This window comes from Vigna umbellata, chromosome 6 (assembly GCF_029865625.1).
Source record: "Vigna umbellata cultivar VRB3 chromosome 6, Vumbellata_1.0, whole genome shotgun sequence".
NCBI lineage: Eukaryota > Viridiplantae > Streptophyta > Magnoliopsida > Fabales > Fabaceae > Vigna > Vigna umbellata.
In genome coordinates this window covers 24,609,301-24,628,151 of record NC_142170.1, presented here as the reverse complement: position 1 = coordinate 24,628,151, position 18,851 = coordinate 24,609,301, and the positions used below count along the sequence as shown (strand labels likewise).

At 33.9% G+C, this 18,851-nt stretch overlaps 1 protein-coding gene across 1 annotated transcript; it reads left to right on the top strand.

The window, feature by feature from the left end:
- Positions 1–4,805: 4,805 nt before the first annotated feature.
- On the top strand, positions 4,806–8,138 carry LOC124847594 (zinc finger protein MAGPIE-like). The gene is made up of 3 exons (XM_088092473.1): positions 4,806–5,537; positions 5,815–6,211; positions 7,047–8,138. Exons 1-3 carry the CDS (start codon positions 5,405–5,407, stop codon positions 7,924–7,926), a joined length of 1,410 nt encoding a protein of 469 aa, XP_087948599.1. The 5' UTR covers positions 4,806–5,404; the 3' UTR covers positions 7,927–8,138.
- Positions 8,139–18,851: the final 10,713 nt, after the last annotated feature.

The following is an 18,851-nucleotide window of genomic DNA, read 5'->3' as shown; positions in this document are numbered from 1 at the left end:
AGCTCTGCCACTGCAGGACGTACCAAACTTGATTCCAGGAGCAATAAATGTATTTTTCTTGGGTATAAATCTGGAACCAAAGGGTTTGTTCTGTATGATCTGTCTTCACACTCAATTATCGTTTCTCGAAATGTGATTTTTCATGAACATATTTTTCCCTATAAAAATTGTTATACTTCCCCTTCTTCTCCTACAAATGATGATAATTCTGATGTTATTCTCTTTGATTTTCCAACTGTTCTACCTTTTTCCACTGCTCCAAATCATTCTCCTTGTAACATTCCTCACCCCACTGATAATATCATTACTCCTACTGTTGAACAACGAATCTCTCTTAGAAATAAAACTCGACCTACATATCTAGATGACTATTACTGTGGTATCACTTCTGCTATTCAACCAATTCATACTACCCCATATCCCATGCATTTGTTCCTTTCTTATAATAAATGTTCCTCTAACCACACTTCTTTTTGTCATAATATTTCTGCTCAAGTTGAACCTTCTTCTTTTAAAGAAGCTAGCAAGTTTGAATGTTGGCAACAGGCTATGAATTCTGAACTTGCTGCCCTTGAAAGAAATCAGACATGGACTTTGGTTAATCTTCCTATTGGAAAGAAACCTATCAGTTGTCGTTGGGTATATCGTATTAAACACAAACCGGATGGCTCTATTGATAGATATAAAGCTCGTTTAGTGGCAAGAGGCTTCACTCAAACTGAAGGATTGGATTACTATGAAACTTTTTCACCTGTTGTTAAAATCACTACTGTTCGGCTCGTTCTTGCTCTTGCTGCAATCAATAAATGGTTTCTCCATCAATTGGATGTCGACAACGCTTTTCTTCATGGTGATTTATCTGAAGAGATATACATGAGGCCTCCTCCTGGTCTTCGTTCTTCTGCTCCCAATCTTGTCTGCAAACTTAACAAGTCTCTTTATGGTTTAAAACAAGCAAGCAGGAACTGGAATCATAAACTCACACATGAGTTGGTTTCTCTTGGTTTTAAACAAAGCTCTGCTGACCACTCTCTTTTTATCAAACATTCTCCTACTGCTATCACTGTTCTTCTGGTATACGTTGATGATATACTTCTTTCTGGAAATAATCTTTTTGAAATCACCAATGTCAAAGATCATCTAAACAACAAGTTTCACATCAAAAATCTTGGAGATCTCAAATTTTTTCTGGGTTTTGAAATTGCTAGATCTCAAGCTGGGATATGTATTAATCAAAGAAAATATTGTCTTGAATTAATCTCTGAAGCTGGTATGTTAGGTTGTAAACCTGCTTCTACTCCTGCTGATCCTTCCATCAAACTTCATGCTGATGAAGGCACTCTTCTTACTGATCCTTTTTCTTATCGCCGTCTCATTGGTCGTCTTCTTTATCTCACTCATACACGGCCCGACATTACCTTTGCTGTTCAACAACTCAGTCAGTTTATCTCCACTCCTCGCCAACCTCACATGCAACAAGCCATGAGAATTCTTAGATATTTAAAGAATGCTCCCGGTTCTGGTCTTTTATATACTGCTAATAATTCCTTCCGCATTCACGCATATTCTGACTCTGATTGGGCTACCTGTGCTACCACTAGAAGATCTATCTCTGGTTTTTGCGTTTTTCTTGGCACTGCTCTTATCTCCTGGAAATCAAAGAAACAAACAACCGTTTCCAAATCTTCTTCTGAAGCTGAATACAGGTCTTTGGCTTCATTAACCTGTGAATTACAATGGCTGCAATATCTTTTACAAGATTTGCATATATCGTGCCCGACACCTTATTCTGTTTACTGTGACAACAACTCTGCCATTCACATTGCCAAGAATCCCACCTTTCATGAACGAACAAAGCATATTGATATAGACTGTCATGTCACTCGACAAAAGCTTCAAGATGGTCTCATCAAACTTCTGCATGTTTCCTCTACCAGTCAAGTTGCAGATGTTTTCACTAAATCTCTTTATCCTTCTCCTTTCAATATGGTTACTTCCAAGCTAAACATGCATAATATTCATGTTCATCTTGAGGGGGGATGATAGAGTTATTATGGTCGTTCGTCATCATCTGATTGTTGCCGCTCGCCGTTCGTCCTTATCTGGTTATTGTCGCTCGTCTTATCGCTCGACAGGTACGATCGTCATCGTGCCTGTCGTTCGTTCTGCTCGACAGGGTCGCTCGACATCGTGACTGTCGCTCTCACTGGTCGACAGGAACGCTCGTCCTCGTGACATCGTGCCTGTCGTTCGTTCCGCTCGACAGGGTCGCTCGACATCGTGACTGTCGCTCTCGCTGCTCGACAGGAACGCTCGTCCTCGTGACATCGTGCCTGTCGTTCGTTCCGCTCGACAGGGTCGCTCGACATCGTGACTGTCGCTCTCGCTGCTCGACAGTCACGCTCGTCTTTTGCTCTGTCGTTCGTTCCTTTTCCTTTGTTGTTTCCGTTTGCCTTCTTTGTATCGATCGTTCCCTTTAGGACGTTCGATCTAGGAAGCCTTTTTACTTCCTGTATATATACCTTTGCCTTATTTTTTTTTAATTCAATTTTTCACAATACAATTCTTTTCTTCTTTGTTCTCTGGTTCTCTTTCTCCTTTTTCTCTGTTATCTTACATACGTTAGACTCAAAGATTTTTCTCTGTGGGATAGAAACGTGACTTGCCTCTGATTTTAGTTACTGCAGTTTCAAGATTTCAAGCTGTCATGTTAATCTAGCAGCACATGACCAGTTATGCAGAAAAACTGTTTCATGAACAACCAGTTCTACAGAAGCATGGTTATATCAAAAGTAAATTGTACTCCATCAACTTTTTTTTTTTATAGTTGTTAGAAATAAATAATTTCTGTTCTCAGACTGGTACAATTACTTTAAATGGCAGAAGTTTTTCAAATATTTATCAGTTATATATGCAACATTCGAATTTGATACTCAAGCCGTAGATTCAGTCAGTGTAAGAGATTCACGAAAATCCTATCTTGAAAAAGAAAATTTTGGCTTTGAGAAAAGAGGTTTGAAATCTGATTTACATTGTAAAGTGTGTAAATCTTGTTGAATGAATAAAACAAACAGATCCTTATATGTCGGTGCCAAATTTAGTTTTTATATACTCTCCTTTGCTTTTATTATTTCAATTCGACTGGAGACATATAAAGAAAGTTGTATTATTATTTTGGTGGAAGGGAAAGAAAATTGTATGGTGTAACAATTTTCTATATTATGTTCAAGTTTTATATGAATATTTGCAAACTTACAAAAAGAAAAACCTAAAACAAAATGTTGTAAGGTCAATAAACCTAAAGAAAATAATAATATGTCTCACTCTAAATTAATTTCGATGGATTCGCCTTTTACAATAAGATCTAAGCTACCGTATTTTTTGGATAAGTTTGGATTACATTTCAAGTACTTGTCCCAATTTACCTTTTTGACTTGTCTTTTATTTATTATTTTAGAATATACATTTTTAATTATTATATATTAATTTCAATTTATATTGGGACTATATTTGAATAAGATAATTTTTTTAATAGCTTTTTTTAGATTGTTGTAGAATATTAAATACAATATATATTTTAGTCTTCAATGGGATTATTGCCAATTTATATTGCAGTCTTTTCATTTTTTTTATATATATATTGCTTTATGTATGGGTTGGAACAACTCAACTGTCTTTATTTAATATATTTGTTTTACTGGTAAAAAAATAAATTATACTAACCGCTATTAAAATTTAGTATAATCATCTGTCTTGTTTTTGTTAACTGTGATGACGATTGTGAGAAAAAATGTTATTGTTTTATTGACACAATAAGATGGTGGAAAATCTTCTTTCTCTCACAAGGTGCAATAGCGGCATAACTATTAATTTTCTTCTCGTTGAGACATAACTGTTCTTCTTTTGGTACAGTTGTTCTTGTCTTTATAGCAACAACAACATAGTAAGGACAACCTTCTTCTTCTTCTCATGGAGTCAACAACAGCACAACCGAAACAATTGGTGACAATGAAGGCCTACAAAGAGATCCAACATTGTGGAAGAAGAATAATCGATTGAGAGAAGTGAAAGAAAAACATTTTGTTAAAAATATAATATCATTTTCTATTATGATTATTTTTATATTTGTTCTTATTTATAAATATAACGAAAATTTATTTAGAACTGTTATTATAAAAATATGTTATCATTGTCATCTTTTTTCATTTTTATTACACCTATAAGGATAACTGTCAGCATTTCTCCACTTTTGACGAACTATATAGTTGACATAAAACTATTGCCAAAAATATGAAATTTCAAAATTAAATTAATTATAAAATTTCATATCCCATTTTTAATGATGATTTTCTATATAATTCTTATCGTTTCTCTATTTCTAAATAAAAATGGACAAAGAACCATTGTTAAAAAAGTGATTTCAAATTATCTAACCTTTTTGGAAAATAATTTTAAAAAAATTCACATTGAAAAAAATGTTATAAATGATTATTTTTACAACAGTTTAATCTTATTATCAACTTATTGTGTATAGTGTTTATAACAACAGTTTAATTTTATTACGAAAAAAAAAAAGATGTATTGGTGAAGGCTAATTAATAGTAAATTTTTAGTAGATGTCATTTTTGCTTTATTGTGTTGTTAAAATGGAAATGAAAAAGCTAAAAGATAACTTTGTGAAAAAGAAAAGTTTATAAAAACTTGTAAAACATACAAAACTTGGAATGATTTGGATGGGACAGTTTGATGGGTACATCTTACACAACTAAAGCGATGAAATACCATACATCTTGCTTCACTCTCTTTCTTCTGCTTTCAACCTAATTGACCATTACTATACCACTGTACATACACACACCATATATCCGTGGTAAAAACATAGGGATATTTCTTACATTAAAATAAACAAACTACCAGAAAAGCTTATTGGATGAGAGAGGATTAAAATAAACCATAAAACAAGAACAATTATGGGATAATCATTCCAATGGAGATTAACTTTCTTCCCATCTCATCATATGTGTCATCATACACCTTTGCTTCACTTCTTCTCCCTTTCTTTGCCTCCTCCTATATCACTCTCTTTCCTCTTTAACTTTTCACCGCCTCCAACAGCATCTTCGTTTATTTTATTTTATCATATTCCACCTAAAAAGTAGATAATTAAATCAACACAAATTACATGAGAGAGAGTGAGTGTGTGTGAGAGAGAGATCCCATCTTGCATATACCACTTTGTGCTGTTTAGGGTTGGAGGCATATATAATTAACAAGCCTACCTGCCCATTCTCTTGGGTTTTCTCTTAATTCAGTCACTAATACTTCTTCCCTCACTCAACTCTGTGTCTGAGTTTCTTATTGTAATTTCAGTCAAACTCAGAATCTGATCACAAACAGTTTCAAGATGCTGAGAAAGATGGATGAAGGAGAAATCATCACAAATGCTTTCCCTCACAACCTAACTGCTTCTGCTGCATCAAATACTAACAATCCTCCTCCTGCTTTGAAGAGGAAGAGGAACCTCCCAGGAAACCCAGGCATGCTTGCTTCTTTCATCTTCAACCTCTCTATTTTCTCTTCATTGCTATCTCTTGCATAAGCTTTATCACCATTGGTATCATTACAATAAAAGTTAAAATTTTTAAATAATTCACTACTTTTGTTTTGGCATGAGTGTTAATGACAGAAAACAGCTTCCATCACCAATTCTATGATGTTGCAGTGTGTATTCAGAATTATAATTTGCTTTTTCATCAAGATTGAAGCAAAGGGTTGGAGAAATGATTTAACATGTGAATCTTTGTATTTGCGCAGATCCTGAAGCTGAAGTTGTGGCCTTATCACCAAAGACACTCATGGCTACCAACAGATTCTTGTGTGAAACTTGTGGGAAAGGTTTCCAGAGGGATCAAAATCTTCAGCTCCATCGACGAGGACACAACCTTCCTTGGAAGCTTAAGCAGAGAACGGGGAAGGAAGCAAGGAAGAGGGTTTATGTGTGTCCAGAGAAGAGTTGTGTCCATCATGACCCTTCAAGGGCTCTTGGAGATTTAACTGGGATAAAGAAGCACTTTTGCAGAAAGCACGGTGAAAAGAAGTGGAAGTGCGAGAAGTGCTCAAAGCGTTATGCCGTGCAGTCGGATTGGAAAGCACACTCCAAGACCTGTGGCACCAGAGAATATAAATGTGACTGTGGAACTATCTTTTCAAGGTAACTAGCTAACCTATTCGTCTGAATTTTCTCATGCCAAATCTCTTACCATTCTCACAGGATCAAGTTTTCTTCTTTGTAAAAGTGGTAATACATGACTATATATAGTACTCTAAATCCAACTCTCTCTCTCTCTCTCTCTCTCTCTCTCTCTCTCTCTCTCTCTCTTTCTCTGGTTGATGCTTTCTATTTTTCTCTCTGGAGAGAAAAAGAGAACGAGGTTAGTTCAAAACAAAGGAAGCCACACAAGTTTTTGATAAACCTTAGCCCTAAACGACAAAAGTTCTTAATTTGGAATTATCTTACTTATACCTATTATGTAATTGTTAATTCAGTTTTTCCTTGGCAATATATAGTTTGAGGCTATAACCCCTATAGGCTAGTTAGTAATCGCACAAGTCATAATGTCTTAGTCATGTTATCATGTTATATACTCCATTTTGTACTTTTGCTGAATTGTCTTCACCTTCGTGCGAATATTGCATTAAAATCCAAAACTAACTATTTGTTACCACGATCGATGCTACCAAATAGCATTATTTGAGTAATTAGAAAGAGGGAAACCAACGTATCTCAGTGAGTTCTCAGTGTCACGAATTACAATGCACCAAAATGGAGAAGCAGCATTTTATTACTATAAATCATAGATTACATAAACTCTGAGCGTGTGTTTAAGGTTTCGAGAAATAATCTAGCCACTGATATTTACTTTGTTACTATTTTGTGCTATACACTGGGAGTGATTGTTACAGTGATAAACAAACACATTTACATTTGTCGTCTCTTTTGATTATCATTATTTGTTTATTCATATTATTGTTTTTCTTATGAGCAGGAGGGACAGTTTCATCACTCACAGGGCCTTCTGTGATGCTTTGGCAGAAGAAACAGCTAGAGTAAATGCATCATCAGACATGAACACTTCTTTAGGGGGTAACGTTGGTTACAACGTGATTGGAACTTCCCTAGGTCATAACATGGCAACCCATTTTTCTTCAATTTTCAAGCCAGTTTCAAGCACAGAAGAAGAAACAAGCAATCAAACATCTAGGGGATTACCCCTTTGGATGGGTCAAACATCATCTCCTCAGGCTCAAGAAACAATGGTCAATAACAATTTGAGTGAGATTCATCAACTTGGGTCTTCTACAAGCTCAGCCACGGCATATGGTGGCAACTCACTGGTCCAATGCTCAAATTTTCCACCTTCAAACTATCAACTAAGTTGGGTTTTCAGGACTAAACTATCCAATGACAGTAACATCCAAAAGCTAACAACAAGCACAACTACATCACTTCCCCTAGGAAACTCGAGTGTTCCTTCTTTGTATAGTTCCCAACACCAACCCCATCAAACATGTTCTTCAGCAAACATGTCAGCCACAGCTTTGTTGCAAAAAGCTGCTCAGATTGGATCAAGCTCAAGTGATCCTTCATGGCTTGGTAGCATAGGTTTGAAATGTGGTAGCAGTGTTCAAGGACAAGACGGGGATAGCAGTAACAAGTTCGGTGGCATGTACGGTTCAAGTTTAGTTCTGAGCACACTTGGGACTGAACCAGATAACTCTGCATGTGACTTGTCACAAATGCACCCTCCCAAACGTAGACACGTACTAAATGAAGAAAATGGAGGGGGGCAATTCAGGGATTTCCTCGGTGTTGGTGTGCAAAACCATTTGCCACACTTCATCAATCAACAGGTGGATTTGATTTGAAGACAAGTATTCAATGAAAATGGTTTTTTCCACACTCATTTGAGAATGTACACTTTGCAAGGAAGACAAAGAGAGTAATAATTATTGTGTTGAAGAAAAGGAAAAAGAGAGAAAGAGAGAGAGATAGTTTAGTAAATGTAGTGTGAAAAAAATCTTGAGTTGATATTTAATTATGAAGTTTAAGTATATGATGCTTTTTGATTGTTTGTGTATGTGAAAGGGGAAATAGCACTAAAAGAAAAAGATGTAAGATGCTGAAGTTGGAATTGGAGGAACAGAATTAAGTATCTGGAAACTTTGCAGAGAGGAAAAGGTGGGTATTGAGTGGTTGATGAGGGCTAAAAAGTTTGCTGTTAGAAAACTATTGAAGGGTTTAAAGGAGAGATATCCATGCATATTCTTTTGAATGCTGAAAGCTGACCCCTTTTAAAAATGGTGGCTTTAATTTTTGATAAAAGGAAGGAGGGTTGTGGAGTAGTGGGGGCAAAGCAAAGGACAAGCTTTGGAGTCCATTATTGCACAGTTTGTTTCATCTCTGATGTGTTGTGCTTCATGCCTTTGGCTTAAAAAGGAGAATTTCCAGTGAAAAAAAAGCATATTTTAGTACAAATAGGCTTTTAGCCTTTAGGTTAAAATAAATAAATGCACACTTTTCACTCACCCTGCAATGCATATTTGTAGCATGACGAAATTGGCTAAGTTTTCTAACCATGCACAAAAATGGAGCATATGATCCAGGCATGTTAATTTTTTCAGTTAATTTATAATCATTTTTCCTCTTAATTTCTATCACTTTTTCTTGGTTCCCTACCCTCCTCTTCTTTCCATGCATTCAGCGGAAAGTGCGGTATATAGAGTTATAATTTTATTATATCATAAGGAAGGTTTTTACATTTCCAAATTATTTCAACTATTATAATATATAATAATATTTTATCGTGGATCAGAAAGTATTTCCATGGTAGTAAGTTTTATAATGCCAAAAAAACTTGTTGTTTTAATTTGTTTTGACACAACTACGAACTCAATACTTGAACTCAGAACTATTGATTGAATTGAAACAACACTGTTAATTGATTCATGTGCACATGTTCCGTAATGTCAAACTTTTAATTGATACAATATGGTTGTATTACCATGAAAGTGTCCGAAATTAACATGACTTAGTACTTTAGAATTAGTACTTGTGTTTGTCACACCATTCTAAAAATATTTTTTAAAATAAATAGTTTAAAATATTAATTCATAGGTTTTTTGTTCTCTAGGATTTTATAAACATATATCCCTGCTACTTATATTGTCATTATAACTGAGAGATTTAGATATCATTTATAACATCCCGATAGTATTAAGGATATATCACTATAAAAGTTCTACTCACTAATACTAGTGTATGCTAATTAAATTTTATTCATTTTCTTAAGATTTTCAATGTTATATTACTTTTTTAATTGATAAGAAACTCTAACTGCAACTTCTCCTTTATATTTTAGATTATTGTTTACATCGTAGTATTCAAAGCATCACGGGCACCTTTGGCCTCATCCCATATCACCGGAATTCGTCTGAAAAAAAAAATGAAAATTCAAAATTCTTAGGCTTTCCTAATTTTTTATGTACCAATTAACTTTAGTAGCTTACTAGTGCTTTTTGTAGTGTTTTCTCTACTACACTTTTTTTTTCTTTTTTAAGTTTTTTATCTGTATTTTAGTCCCTTTATTTACTTTTACACAATGTTAGTCTTTGCATTTATTTAATTTTTTTTCACGCATTTATTTATTTAATTAATTAAATTCTTTCATTGATAACACCTGAAATGAATATATGTTCAATTTAGATTTTAATTGAAGTAAAAATATACAGAATTAAAGATAGGATTAAACTATAATTTTTTTTTTAAAATATGAGACTTAAAATACAACTCAAAATTAAAAACAAAAAATAAACATGAACCAAAATTACAATTTACTGTTGAAGCTTTCTTTCGGCTAAGGAATCTGTCCACTCACAAGAAAACAACTACACAAGCTAACCTATGTTCTTAAGATAATACTCCTAAGAGAGAGAGAGAAGTATATTAAATTTAAATTAAATGTAAAATAGAATCAAAAGACTAATTTCACTTTTTTATTTTGATATAATTATTATTAAGTTATTTCTTTTGCAATAGTTATCACTATAATTCAATTTATTTTGTGTAGTTTCATTAAGTTATATTACTATTAATTTATACTTTAATAACGTTTTACCCAGTTGTTAATAAAAGAGATGCTTTTAAAATTTTAAAAAAATATCTTATAACTCAAATACTTAAATTTTACTTCATATCAACTTAATTTGATGAAAATATATTTTTTTTAATAAAACATTAGTCATAAACTTTATGAACTTAAACATCACACTGTATCAATTTAGAACTCTTTAACAAAACAATGCAAGATCATTAATCCTTTCACTGTTTTGATTAATGGTTTGTAAACAGTGTCGATAATGTATACAAAGACAAAAAGAAAAAGGGAAGAAAGACGCAATAAAGAAGTGAACAAATATAGAAAATATACATGGAACAAGTATTTATAATAATAAAAAAAATATGTATACATCATTACCCATTAAACTTTTCACTGTTTTATGTGATGGATTTAACAGTGAGCACTAGATTTGGTTGGATACATTTTATTATGAATGAAAAGGTAAAGAAAACATAAGTATGAAAAGAAAAAGCAAAAGAGAAGCCATATTCTCCAGTCTTGAAGCCGTACACTGTTGTTTGATTTTGCTTTTACTTTTGCCTACGTTATTATGGGTGGGACAAGTTACCAAATGATTGTTCACGAGTATACCTCAAAATCTATATATTTCATAGAAAATATAGAAAATATTTGAAGGTGTGCAAAATAATGAGATAGGTATATATAAGGAAGGAATATGGGTGGAGGAATGATGATTGCCATGAGCTCTTAAAAGCTTCTTCATGTCACCATTCACATTTTTTTCTTTCGCTCTGACAACACCAATTATGAATCTGGCCTGTCAGTACCAATTCAAATTTTTGTATGATAAAAATGTAGGGGTATGTAGTTTTTATGTTTCAGAAGCAATAATAAGATATTTGACAACGTTTAACAATGTCGAGACGGGTCATGTCTCAAAATTTCACTTATCCAAATAGAAAAGAAAATAGAAAAAAAAATGACGTGGAAACAAAATGGGGCAAGATTTTAAGTTGCGAGTTTTATTTTCTGATTTCAAAATTAGAATATGAGACAACCTTAGAGATACAACCCTAGAGAGAAGGACTTTCCTCTCATCCATCCATTTTTGTGCCTTTTCCCACAATCGTCGCGGTTCGTTGTCGAAGTTTGCAGTCCGTCGGAGTGTCACCATTGTAGCGTTTGCCGTATGACCGCCGCCATTCACTATTCACCGTTCACCGGACTCCCGCCATTAACTGGAGTCTTGACTGCCACCATTCCAAAGCATCAACAAAGGGCAAAATCATCATTGGACTTGGTTTTTGAAGCTTCTCGTTGTTCTTTTCAGTAATCCTTTGTTCATGTTCGATGAGTTTGAGTTGTTTTTAACTTTTTTACCATTTAGGGGTTGTTGATACCGTTAACTGTGATTTGAACTTTTGTTGATCATTTTGTGGTTGTTGTGCTTTTTGGGTGCAAAGTTTCAATTGTTGGGGTACTACGGGATTTGTATATGATGAGTTCTTGGTGTAGTATTTGAATGTTTTGTTTTCCTAGAATGAGAACTTTATCACATCTCAATCAAAACTCTCCCAAGCAAGTAGTAATAACTTTCTCTCCTTGTCTGCGTTATTTACATGTAGATTTTCTAGGGGTTGTCCGTATAATTCCAAATAAAATTCTCAGTCTTCACACAACAAGAAGTTGGGACTTTTTGAACGTAAAGCAAAAAATAATAATCGGTGCTCTGTTTAGGGGTCAATCTGGAAGAGGAACCATCATCGACATCATGGACACTATTGATATAATAAAGAAGAAGAAAAGAATTAAATTAAATTATAGGTGGTGGAGCTTTTAGTCTAATTCCCCAAAAAGAAGATTTAATTTGTGTCCTCCTTTATCTTTGTGCATTCAATTGAAAAACTATTATACACCTATTTGGACGACTGTTGCATACATGATTTGGTATCATCATCTAGCTTTTAGGTAAATCCAAATTGGCTTTGTGAGAGAGTGACCATGTGTCATGCTTCCAATGGAGAAGATTTCCTTTAAGTAGTGGTCATGCATCATTCTAAAAATGGAGAGGCTTCTCCCATGTCAGCGACCACATGTCATCCTCCTAATGGAGATGATTTTTTCCTTGGTTTCCAAGCTAGCCAAGTTGAGGCTTTAAGGGTTTTCCTTCTTCAAATTTTGAGATGCTTTAAGGCTATAAATAAAGGTGTCTCCCTCCATGTAAATTAATTTTGAGATTAGTATTGTTATATTTTCAATTTATTGTGCCATCTTACTTGTCTCCAAAGTCATGGCTAGAGCATCCGATATGGTCTCTTATAACCACCTTCTTTGAGAGTTCGCCCAACTCTCTTAAGAGCACCAAACATCACCAATCCCTCCCTTCCAACCTCCAAACTAAGAGCATCCCCACCATACAATCCCATTGATTTCGCACACTTACATTTATGGTCTCATCTTCATATGTTAGATCATTCTAGCTTGAGGAGGAGGTTATCACTCAGTATCAAAAACTTTGGTTCTACAAGAGCTAAGTATCTTGGTCCTTGGTTTTTTCTTCATTTCTATATTGTCGTATATGTTTCCTTACTTGTCGTGTTTGTCCATCATTTCATCTTTGTTTTTCATGGTTTCTAGTTTTTGCTTTTCTTTGAACCATTCGACCTTTTGGCCTAAGATTCCATATATTTTGTGTGTTTGTGTGCTTTTATATTTTGTTGAGTCTTTATTTATATATTTGGTTTTGTCATCATGATTAGGTAATTTTGACTTTTAAATCCATTTATATTGTCTAGAGTTATGTGTAGTCATTTTAATGTCATTTCTTCTTAGTTTAACTTTTGGAAAAATCACAAAAATATATGTTCAAGTTGGATATTAAAACTGCACCATATATATTCATTTGAGTGCTTTTACTTTTAATTTTATAGTTCATATTTATCATTAGTTCATCATTAGCAAGTTCTTAGAAGTTTCTATTATGTTTTTGTTGAGTTTCATATTCTATTTTTTATTCTAGTAGGTTTCTTTCCATTTTGTGTTTCTTTTTCTTTTTGAGATTTCACAAGAATATATATAATCTATTTTATGTGTGTAGTGGTCTTATTTTGCACTTAATAGAGTGAAACAATAGTTGTTAAAAGATCAAAAGAAAAGGCTACAAAAGAAGTACCAAAAGAGCCTAGAAAAATGTTGAAAAAATGTGCATGTGAGTGTCCAACAGCTTGAGTGTTGTCTTTTGATGCTAAAAGAGAGGCCTTAGTGCACCATTAATTCACAACTGTGAAATACAACAAGCACCCATATCTATTCTAGTTGTTTTTTTTATTTTGTGTATATATTCTAGTGTCTTTCTTTAGGTAATTTCTTTTTTGTGTGCTTAACCTTTATTTCTAACCATTTAATTTCTTTCTTGTCTTCTTTGGTCTTTTCAGTTTTGTCTAACCAAAACTCATGTTGAAGAGATTTTTTTAATTTTAGCCTTTTATTACTTTATTCCTTGGCTTCTTCTCGATTTTGATTTAATTTGTGTTGCAGGTTCTCTTTTGAGGTGAACCAACATCTTGAGGTAGCATCCTAGATTGTAGAGACTTAGTTGGAGCTTGTTGTCTTGCAAGGAGGTAGGAAGAAAAAGAGAGAAACACTTGGGATGAAGACCTTTAATTTGTTTGTATTTCTTTTGAGTTGTATTTATTTCTTCTGTCATCTTGTATCTCACGGTCAGATTAGATGTCTTGGGGGGAGTCTTTGGTGCTCAATCTCATTTCCTAATTCGAACCTATTTTTACCATATTAAAAAGAAACATTTTAATAAATCGCAAATCATTCAACAAACCAAGAGAGAGGTGTATTGATTTCTTATCGCAAATCGTTCTTTTAATAATTTTCTCGTAAATATAAAAATTTCTTAAAACAATTTAAACAACTTTAAAGAGTAAGGAAGAGAGTAAACTGCACATATAATTTTTATACTAGTTCAAATCCCAGAGATCCTATATCCAGTTGTTAATCACATCCGAGAATTAACCTTCATTAGTAGAAACCAACAAACTGTTACAATCACAAAGAAAATAAACAAGTTGAAAGTTACAACACCTCTCTTGTTACCCCAAGAGATCAAACCCAATTCCCCTATAACACACAAGGGGTGGTGTAGCGGAATGGTTAACGCGTTCAATAAACCAAGAGGGGGGTGAATTGGTTTCTTATTGCAAATTGTTCTTTTAATAATTTTCTCGTGAAAAGAAAAATTTCTTAAATCAAATTAAACAAATTTAAAGAGTAAGGAAGAGAGAAAATTGCACAGGTAATTTTTATACTGGTTCGAATCACAGAAATCCTACATCCAATTATTAATCTCAACCGAGAATTTAGGCTTCACTAGCACTAACCAACAAACTATTACAATCACAAAGAAAATTAACAAGTTGAAGGTTAGAACACCTCTCTTGTTACCTCAAGAGATGAAACTCACTTCTCCTGTAACCCACAAGGGATGAAAACCTCCTCCGAATGCTTCATGAAGGATGACCACCTCATTTGAATTTTCAAAAAGGATGAACACCTCCTTTGAATCTTCACAAAGGATGATAGACTTTCAACTCAGCAACAACAACAACACTTAATCACACTCTAGTGAAAGTTCTCGCTCTATGCCAACACACCAAGTTCTCAAAGCCACAACACAAGGATTACGCAAACCCTAGAACACTTATCACCACACACTGTAGATAAGAATTTCCAAAATACGCTTATTATATATGTTGTATTTCGTATTTTAGAATGAGAGTCCTAATCTAATTTATAGAGATCTTACTCAAGGACACCTTCAAAAATCTATTATCAACTAATTAATATGTGATAATCAATTATCCACTTATCGTAATTGATTATGCATTTAATGAATGCACAACAGTAAAAAAACTTGCTTAAAAATTCTCATAATTGTTCGTGATAATCAATTATGGCAAGTCATAATTGATTGCTGATAATCAATTATTACAATTTGATCTTGAGTATAAAATGAGGTTTTCTGATTCAAAACAAATTTTAACGCAACCTAAGGCTAACAAAACATAGAATCAAAGATAAACCACATCCTATACATAAATATACTAAATTACAAAAACTTTAACACAAGACAAGTTTTCATGAAGATCTTCTTGCAACAAGAGCACTTGAGACTTGACTTTGAGACATCATCAAAACTTCTTCTCTTAAGTTTTATGCTAACAAAGAGAAAATGAAATAGATGCCTATGTTTCTATCCTTGAGGAAGAGCTAATAAGAGTTAGGCAAAGAGAAGAACAAAATCAAGAAAAATTTAGGAGTAGGAGTGATAACTCCTCAAATTTACATATTTTTCTGTGATTAGGAGTCCTTTTTAGCTTCTCTTTGTTCTTAATTGTTTAGAATTATGATAGTTTTAGGTTGTTCTTTAAATTCTTTAGTTTGTAGAATTTTAGTTAAAATTAGGATTTTAGAAGTACTTTTTTAGTGTTTGTTCATAAATAGGAAATTAGTATTTTTTTTAAGAATTATTTTCTTTATTTTTTAGATACGCTTTTATTTTCTTTAATTTATGAAATGCCCTTTTTCTTTAATTTTTGATTGATTCTTTTCTGCAAATTGGGCCTTTGAAATAACACTGGCCACTTGTGAAACGCAGCATTTTGATAATTGATGTTGTGCGTTTTGGAGGCTGTAGATTTATTGAAAAGGAATTGGGCCATTGGATTTGGGATTGCATCCTAGTGTGACGACGCCGTTTAGGTACAGATGCCTTAGGGGGTCATTGGCATTATGATCCATTTTGGCAAAATGAAAAGCACACTCGAGCATTTGAGAGAAGAAACTTTCGAGAGCTAGGGCAGAGCAAAGTGCGAGAGAAGCGAGGGAGAAGAAGGAAGGTCGCGACCCTGACCGACCCTGCCCGAAGAAGATGACTGGCGAGAAAAGGGAGCTGACTGGCACGTGACCAGAAGAGTTGAAGACGATCGGAGGGTGTGGACAGAAAGCGAACGAGAGTCGTCCGATTGGGAAACACAAAGCGTCACAAGCAAGTCTCTTTTACCCTTTTCTTTTCTCTTTTCTTCTTCAACCCTATATAAAGGGTGTTGTTGTCATGTAATAGAGACACTTTACACTTTACACTTTACACTTTACACACTTTTTCAAATACAGTTTTACGCTCTGTATATTAGGATTTTTTTACGGTTTCTATAGAGTAGGTTTTCATTCTCCTTGCTTTTAGAGCGCATACTCATGGTGGTGACAGCCCGTGGAGGGCTTCGATTGTGAGTTTTGTTCGGTACCTTTTCTTGTGCTCTTCTTTTCTCATTAATAAAATGTTTTTTTTTTCGCTTATGTGTTCTGTTTTTGAGAGTTTTTATGATTATGTGTTTGATTTTTGTGATCTTTCTGTTTTCTTGTGTTCTTGTGTGATTGTGTTTCTTGTTTTGCTGAGAAATTGATTTGGACTCTGTCACTCTGCATTCTATAAACGACTCTATATTGAGCATTCTTTATCGAGATGTCTTCTCGATTAAGAGATGAGTCCAATGCATAAAGATTGATTCAAATTTGTGTTTCTTTTATCAGGTTTAGGTTTGCATTGATTGAGAATGAGTAGGAATTACCACTGTAAGTTCTGAAATATGAATTATAAGGCCCTGTGATGGGCTTACTTTAGTCATAATGTCTTTCTGAGTGTAATTGGCACTTTATCCTCAATCATTTGTACATTTAAATTATGTTTGTGAATTTTAGATTGATGAATAGGCAAATGCACATTGGTTGGACAAATTAGTGAAAAGAGTCAAATTAGGTTCTGAAATATGACCTAGAATACCCTATATTGGGATTCAACTTCACAGGATGTCTTCCTAAGAACTCTAAGCACTCTTTTATTCACTCCAATGTGCATTTCACCTATGAAATCAATTTTGTTTTTGAGTGTTATTTTGCCTTTGATCAGTTAGAATTTAGGTACTTTTCCTGCGTACTTTAGTTAGTTTCTGTTTGATAGAATTTTTGTTAATATGTTGATTGATATAATTGTAGAATATGTTTCTATTTCTAATTTCTGTTTTAGCCAATGCTTCATGTTTAGTCCCTTTATTTTTTGTATTTCTTGTGAATAGAGGTTAGGATGTTTAGCTTAGATAATGAAATTTTCCATTCTTTCATTTGGCTCTGTTATGTGTATATATTAAAGCTGTCAAAATGGGTCACAACCCACGGGCCAATCCGGCCCACCACGGGTTTGAGCCGGGTTGGGTTTGAAAAAATTATATTTTTTTTATGCGGGTCAGATTTCAACCCGGCTCATGCGGGTTGAACCCGTGGTGGGCTGGGTTGGCCCAGCAACCCACCTACCTAATTTTATTTTATTAAAATTTATTTTTAATTCTATAAAAAAATATTTATATTTTTTTTTGCTTGAAAAAATTATTTAAGTTCTTTATTTTAAAAATTAATTAAACACTCAAGTTGGAAGTGAAATTTGGGAGTGAAATTTGTTTAGATTTGAATTATAAAAAGTTTGTAATTTTTTTTATTTTAAAAAAATTGTAATTAAGTGAGCCAGTGAGCCAACCCGTTTACCCACCAACCCGTGGTGGGTCGAGCCGGGTTCGAATTTTTTTGGCTCGCTAATAAATGAGTTGGGTTGGGTTGGCTCACTAATTGACCAACCCGTGGTGGGCTGAGCCGGGTCGGGCTGGGTGGCCCGTTTTGACAGCTCTAATATATATCTTTAATTTTCACTGAATTGATTCCATACATCATTTGTTTTCATATCTAGTTTATTTATATTCTTCTTTTATAATTGTTTCATAGCATTTATAGGTTAGTTTAGTTACCGTTTAGATTTGTATACATAGATTCTTTACTTTAGCTTAGGTTTTATTTTCCTTACATTTTATTTGCTTCTTTTCTTTTTAAAACAGATTTTTTTTCCTTACTCTTTTCTTTTTAATTTGTTTGTTTTATTTATTTTCCCCACCTGTTAGTTAATAGTTAGTGAATAAATACAAGACTAAACTCTACATTCTGAACTTAATCATAGTTGAGTCCTTGGATTGATACCTAGGTTGTCCTTATACTTCATTAGTGGGGAAACTTAGTTTATTATGATTTTAGGCGACAAAAATTCGGTTTAACAAATGGCGTCGTTGTCGGGGACTCGGCGAGTTAAGTCTTAGAGTGTTAGGTTAATCTTGTCTAGGTTTGTTTTCTTACTTGCATTTCTGTCTATGTTCATATAGCTTAGGTTTAGGAGTGTAGAGTTAGTCCTTGCATCCATATAGTTTGTATAGTTTTTCTTTTCTTTCATAGATTTCTTTTGTTGAATTATGTACCAGAGGTCTGATTGGTGTTTCTTCCAGTGAGCCTTGGGTAAGCATGAATTACTATTCTGCATATGATAATTTCTCATTTCCTTATAATGCTCAACCACCAAGATTTGACCTGTTCTATGAGCCTATTTCTTAGGATTTTTTGCAGCCAGTTATTCAACCACCACCTTGTTTTCAACCATATGGTGAGCAGCAACCCTGGATTATGCAGCAGCAGCTGCCACATTCATATTGGGATCAGTATGCTGAACCAAAGCTGGAGGAATTCCAATCAGTGCATCCATGGCAGGATCAATTCTGTGACCAGTAGTAGGGGATTGCAGCATCTGATTTTCAAGAAATGACCACCCAAGTG

Bases quoted from the DNA above. Each gene is read 5' to 3' on its own strand.
- LOC124847594 (XM_088092473.1), top strand. From the start codon at position 5,405: ATGCTGAGAAAGATGGATGAAGGAGAAATCATCACAAATGCTTTCCCT. The intron at 5,538-5,814 runs GCATGCTTGCTT...GTATTTGCGCAG, and splicing joins GAACCTCCCAGGAAACCCAG to ATCCTGAAGCTGAAGTTGTG. The intron at 6,212-7,046 runs GTAACTAGCTAA...TCTTATGAGCAG, and splicing joins TGTGGAACTATCTTTTCAAG to GAGGGACAGTTTCATCACTC.